Consider the following 7,143-nt stretch of genomic DNA (forward strand, 5'->3'; position numbering starts at 1 on the left):
CTGTATTTAATACGCCTCAAAATAATTTTCCGCGTGTTTTCGCTAGCCCTACAGTATAATAGATCTAACAAAATATGTTTTCGGCAATAAAATTGTTCTTAAGAAAAAAATGTCCTCCTTTTTACGCGAATGCAACTGGCTGTAAATTATATTTGAAAAAGTAAGAATACTTTACGAATCAAGAAAAAGTTCGAATCGATATGCTTGTTCAAGTATCGCGTTTTACGAGGGACGTCTGAACTGAGTCTATACGCAAGAAGATCCACCGGCATTCATGTTTTTTATTCAACTTACTTACGTCATAAACTTTTAATTGATTCATGTGCCCATATTTATCGCCTATAATTGCCAAGACGTCCTTTGAGTTGTTGAGATGGTAAATCAAGTCTAAAGCGACTAATAATGTTTATTATTATTCATACGCCATCTTTCTTTGATCATGTCCGAGGCCTTTTCGGCAATCATTATCACGATCGCGTTAGGGTGACCAGCAGGTATTGTGGGCATTATAGAAGCATCCACTACACGCAAGTTTTTAACTCCATAAACCATTAGTTGGGAATCGACCACCGCTTCTGAATCGTTCGGCGGACCCATTTTACACGTACCAACCTGGTGTTGTAAAGTGGAAGCGTAAAGTCTTAAACAACAATGCCAATATTTCCAGCTAGCAAATTTCAAATGGTTGCAACGCCAAAAAGGTCTTTGATTGAATTTAGTATCCACCCTCAGCATAGCAGAGGTTTCAGCAAGTTGTAATATCTATACGATATATTAATTTAATTTTAATTCAAAATAGTACGGCCAACATACCATTTCCACCCCCTCTACCAACGTCGCAATATCATCGGGATGTTGCAAAATATTTCCTTCCATTTTAGGCCATGCAAAAGGATTTCGAGTTTTAAGGGAAACGCGGCCACGGCTTTGAGGTCTCAACAACACGGGTTGCATGTCAAAAGCATTCTGAAAAATGTTATTGCTGTTAGCGCTCATCGCCTCCATACTTTTGTTATTTTCGTATCTATTACCCTCATGCACGTATATCTTTAAGGTACACTTCCATTTTCTGTTAACTCGCATTATCTATCAGACATCCCATTAAAACTCTCGGTTGATGAATACAGGTTAAATTTGGAATAGAACGTGAACACGGACAAAACAAGCGGAAAAATGCAACGTAGAGCTTACAGTAGATGTTGAAGTTTAATTTGATGCAAAAGGATCATCTGTTACGAAAGCTCAATACAAAATCGTCCCTAAAGACCAATTGACACTTTCATATTCGTACATTAGCTTGGGGTGGATGATATTCAAAAAAAACTCCAAGCCAAGATCATCTCCTGACTTGTTACTTACCTTTATTTCCAAGCCTTTGAAAACTTGCTGGTAAAATTCTTCGGGAAGTCCCCAAGTACTACTAGTAAATCTCAAACTGTCCGAACTTAAAGAACCAGCTCCCAAAACTATTTCCAAATTAGGATAGTTTTTATTAAAACGTGAACCTGGAGTGCTCACGAAGGCCAATCCATCAACTCCACCTGGGATTGTATAAACTCCGGTACCGGTTTCTAAATATTGCCAAATATTCCGCGGGTTCAATAATGAACGCCCATTAACAGTAGTTTCATTTGTGGTAAACACTAAACCAGGCAGTACAACATGATCTTGCAAATTATAGCCGACTTGAAGTTCGTTTAGAATAGGTACACCACATTCTCGAAGATTTTCTGCAGGCCCAATGCCAGATAGCAGTAATAATTGCGGTGATGCTACTGAGCCAGCGGATAATATAACTTCCTGACTAACTTTTATCATAAAACGTTTATTGTTTTTTACGAATTCGACACCTAAAGCTACCAATTTGTTGTTTTCTAAACTATTCTTGAAAATGATCTTTGTTACACGGCTTCTTACTGAAAGGTGGAAGTTTTTCCTATTTATAATAGGTTGCAGAAAGGCTTTACTAGTACTGCATCGTTTACCATTACGCAGCGTAGCTTGAGGCTTACCAAAACCACTTAGCTGTCCGGCGTTAACATCAATTACATTATAACCCATTTCAACACCCGATTTAAAGAAAGCGTTTAATATCCGCGACTTGTAGGTAGCATAGCTTACATTTAATGGGCCTGTGTAACCATGAAAACGTGAATTTTTCAATTTTTCAATTTCGAAATGTTCTGATCTTTTAAAATATGGCAAAACCTCATTGTAACTCCATCCCTTATTGCCCAATTTGGACCAAAGATCAAAATCTTGGTAATGACCGCGGGAGTAAAGCAGAAAATTAATAAGACTAGAACCGCCTACACCACGTCCTTTATGCCAATAACAAACACCATCTTTTAGGCCCAAGCAAGAATGCGGCGACGGATCAGTTTTATAAGCCCAATTGTAAGAAGTTTTTAGAGTAATTGCTGCTAATAGAGGTACTTCAGTAATTAGGGTTTCAAAGTCACCAGCCTCCAACAGTAAGACGGTGCTGTTCATCTCACTAAGGCGATTAGCTACCACACAACCAGCTGAACCGGCGCCCACTACTATGTAATCGTACTCTCTTGGAAAGACATTAGTGTCAATGAGGCGATTGCTTAACAAAATGGACGCCAAATTTTCAAAACTTTTAGCGACGTTAAAGTTTTGAGACAGCAGCACTACGGTTATTTTCACAAGCATTCGAAACATTTTATTTTCATATAATAAAAAATATAAAAAAATATTTAATGAATTAACACGTTATTGCTAATTATCGCAAAATATTCTGAACAGGCACAGAGCGGTTTTCGTTTACAACAAAACATCAACAAATAAAAGTGGAATTATATAGCCACGACCTTGATTTCATTAACAACACTTTAGCACAAGCACTAAGGAGAACTTAACGCTTTTGTTCATTGCAGCTGCAATGGTAGCGTAACATGTTAGCTGTTTTTAATATAATTCTTTTAGCTTTTTTGTCTTTTGGTTGATCTTTCTTTGAGCGCCCTCGTGTTTTTGTATGATCCTCCTCGGCTGTGCAGCCCATTTGCATAAAATATAGTCATCAATTCTTTTTTTATTTTGATAGGGGTAACTTTCGCTTTTGTAACAGAAAACAATTTTTTTATGTACCGCAGACGCTCTTTATAAACTACGTGTAACGAATCTGTTTTCTAACTAAATCAGTCGATTCTTGCATTGCATATTAACACCTTCGATGATAACATACGCATACGTACGCATTACTCGCCTTTTTAAAAATGTTATTGAGTAATTGTTAAGAAACTTTTATTAATACGCTTGCGTACTCATCAAGGCAGGTATATTTGATTTCTCAAACTTTTGGAATGTTTATATGCAATGAATAAGCTTCATAAGCCTAAAACATTATTGTCATATTTCTCAATTCATATGCTACTTCCCTGAGATCGCGATTAGAACATCCAAATTAGAAGGAAATTGCAAATTTTTATCCTAAGCAAGTGAGCTCAAACGAATCTATCCCATTCGATCACAATTAGTGAAAACCTACTATTTACAAATGATCGTGCTACTGTCGCTTGTGCAAAACGTTTTCCATTCGGTTACTAGGCGTAATGGTTAGTGTTTGGGTTTTTCTGTTAAATATGCGTTACAGGCTTATCTGTGCTGTTTGCAACGCATTGTAGCAGCGCCGCCATATAAGTCGAATTAAGGCAACAATGTATGAAGCCTCATTAAACGAGAAAATACGACACGCCATTTCTTATTGAAATAATAGTGTCATACATCATTATCAACAGCAATAATATACATATATACATGCATATTTACAGACACTAAGTCAAGCCCACATGAGGCTCAGTGAGTATAACTATCCATGAACGGCTATCAGATAGTACAACCCTATAACTTCGGCATAATTGACAATGTCAACTATCGTCGAATAATATAAAGTACGCCCCCTAACTGAACTTCCTCTTCCCTTCTATTGGTGTGAAGAACTAGAGAGCATCTACGAAGAATACTACTATTCCTCAGGATTAAGAAGCCAACAACTTTTGCTAATTCTTTGGGTCCCAGATGGATTAATTTCCCCGTACTTGCGTCGCGCTTCACCCTTGCTACAGTAATTTTCTGTTTTTATTTTTAGAATGTCACGCATTTGTATAAAACGTGGGCATTGTTTGTCTAACGCCGAGTGTTGATCGTTGCAATTTAAGCAGAAGCTACGCGTACAATTTGCAGCATGTGGAGGAAGACCACAGTTAGCACAAGTGGAGCACTGGTGCGTCTTTCTGCCGTACAACCCAGGCGTTGGCAGTTCTTACACCTCATAGGATTTGGAAAGTACAGTTCCACTTTACATTTATTTATTTGTTTATTTTAATTCTACTTATACATGAAACTCAACTAAACAAATAATAGTCGAGTTCAATTGACACTTAAAGCAGAACTTATATTAAATTAATAATAAAACTTGTACTTTGTACCTTTATACTTTGTACCAAGCTACATCGCTGGCGGTAGCCGATCGCGGTCAAAAATCAAAATAATTCTACCTGTAGGGGAGCGGGTTTTTTCATCATTTAGTTTGGTGAATTTGTAGACTTCAGTCACTCCTTGACTGCCCATGTCGCGAACAATGAAATTTTAATATATTTTATATGCTATATAAATAACTATAAGAGGTATTATAATGTAGATGAAGTTGTCCTTCATGTAAATTATACTAATCTTGTTCTCGAGATTTTTGACGTCCAGCATTGTTTGGTTGTCGGAAAAATTTGTTGAAAAGTTGCAGGTAACTGCAGGAACGATTCCAGGATCGTCGATCGCAGGACCAAAAATTAATTTTTGCTGCCTTAGAAAAATAAAGGCAGATTACTGCATAGATTCCAGGATTGTTTTGGATAGGATCACCATGTAATAAATTTGAATTTATATTGGATGATGTGTGTACAAATATTTTATTGAGAGAGATTCCCTGTGAATCTTTGCCAAGTGCGACCAAAAGTTCTTGGTGTAATGCTGCTCGGCTTCAATACGCCAGGTCAATTCGTCTCTTAAAAATGCCAAACGAGTTCGGCATGAGATGGCCCCTGTAAAATTTAGGCGGATGGAACGACTTTTGTTAATGCAGCGGATTGATACGCTTATAATAAATTGTGTTAAAACAATTGCTTTATTAAGTTTTTACCCGGCTATTTATACATAATTCTACAGGTATTATAATGCTAACGTAATCAATAATTTAATTGGGGCGCCATTTCGTAATGCAATACTCAGCCAGTTGAAGTGTGACATAATGTTTGTTTTTCCTTTTGCAAAAGAATTATGCTGAATTTGCATAATTCTGTCACACTTTAAAGTGGATGCATATAACGATATGCGATCACACTACAATTCAAACTGCAGACTACGTTAACCTCTCCCTTTCCTTTGACTTAATAAGTAGTAGTAAACTTCTTCAGTTTGATTTTGTGAACCTGTGTAAATGGGGTTAAATCAATTGTATGGTGCTGAATTCATAAAAATGCAAGAAGATGTTCCTTTCGTGGTGTAATACGTTGCCTTCTTATTATAGTGTGACATCCTGCGAAATCTCTGCAATTACAAAGACTTAGAGGTTATTTTCAACTCAATACTCAAGTTTGATATTCATATAGACTTTCCCTTCTAGGGTTTATAAAAACATAGTCTAAAGAATTCAATGATTTATATATTACCACGTGCTTATATACATCTTTAGTTAGACCAACTCTTGAACAGTTGTCGGTAGTTTGTCTTCTTAGTTATAGATGCCATGTTGATCTGTTGGTGTCTGTTCACCGGGACTTCCTGCTGTTTGTTTTGCTTGCTTTGCAACGATATCCTGCCCTACCTTTTTCACTGCATAATATTAGATTGAAGCACATCGATTTGACTCCCCTTAATTGAAAACAGTAAGATGCCAGATCAAACGTATGATTCGTGGGTTATGAATGGCCCTAGGAAAGACTTGTTATTTTAATCATATTTCATTGAGTTTAATTTGCTGACTTTATCTTTATGTATGCGGCGCTTACTGTTCAGGTCTTTGGTTGACAGCTTTGTAGACAATGGTGACTATAGCTTCTCTATTAAATCAACCTAATGATGTTTTGCGTTATCAAGATTTTGGAAAAAGGAAAACATGCATTAGAAGAGAAACCCTGGAATGACCATTATTACTGTTTCGATACTGCACCTGGGCACAAAGATACAATTATAGCCGATCAATCGCGTGGTCATTGTTTACACTTCTCAATAATTGAAAATGTGTTTATTTATTAACAGCTGCCGCATGTATAAAAATTGGGTTCTTTAGAGATTGTATTGTTTGTACCTGGTTTGTGGATTATCATGATAATGAATCGATGATTTTGAATTCAATTGAATTAACAACATATATTGAATTGTATATTGAATTTTGATTGATCTCTGATTCAAAGAATAATTTAATAATAATGGTAATGGATTTTACAAAACGCATTTTATACACTAAAATATAATTACAAATAATGCTTACTAATAATTACAATTAGGTAAAATATACAAGCTAACGAAAATTTTATCTTCATTTCCTTTATAATGCCTTTCGCACGCTAATCACATTACTGATTCGTCGACTTGTCCACAAAACTACTACTACTGTATTGCAATTTTGTCTACAAATACCATAAGCTTAAGAATACTCTTCTCGGTAATAAATATTATCTTCGTATATCAACATTAAAAGCTGAAAACCAAACAATCCTTTTTCCGCAATGGAATCAATTATCGTCTTTATTATCTTGATGATATGGTTATAATAAGACTTTTTATCTCAGAGTTTCTTTAGTTTGTTTTGAGTTTTTGACATAGTTCTTCGGACAATCCTTTTTGGAAAGTTTTTCCAAAAAACGCTATAGAGCGAAGTCATTAAAGAGACAAACAGAATGAAAGAAAAATCGGGTGAAAAAATTGATTTAAAATGTATTTGATAACTTTTTAGTTATTGTTATTCCAACTGTCTGAGTTTCTTTGGAAACAACAATTTGACAATAGGATTTTCATCTTATGCATTGCTGTGAATTGATATTCAACTTCTGATACAATAGTGAAAAGAGGTAGAGTTTGCAGATATTTCTTACAAGAGATATTACAAATAAAATTATAGGA

The 7,143-nt window shown here is 35.7% G+C and overlaps 1 protein-coding gene across 1 annotated transcript; it reads right to left on the reverse strand.

Moving 5' to 3' along the window:
• Positions 1-396: 396 nt before the first annotated feature.
• Positions 397-2,688, reverse strand: LOC119639016 (glucose dehydrogenase [FAD, quinone]). The gene is made up of 3 exons (XM_038036190.1): positions 1,360-2,688; positions 814-966; positions 397-762 (listed from the first exon to the last, which is right to left on the reverse strand). The coding sequence occupies exons 1-3, from the start codon at positions 2,686-2,688 to the stop codon at positions 397-399; spliced, it is 1,848 nt and encodes a 615-aa protein (XP_037892118.1).
• Between the last annotated feature and the right edge of the window lie 4,455 nt (positions 2,689-7,143).

The sequence above is a fragment of the Glossina fuscipes genome, unplaced genomic scaffold (assembly GCF_014805625.2).
Source record: "Glossina fuscipes isolate IAEA_lab_2018 unplaced genomic scaffold, Yale_Gfus_2 111, whole genome shotgun sequence".
Classification (NCBI taxonomy): domain Eukaryota; kingdom Metazoa; phylum Arthropoda; class Insecta; order Diptera; family Glossinidae; genus Glossina; species Glossina fuscipes.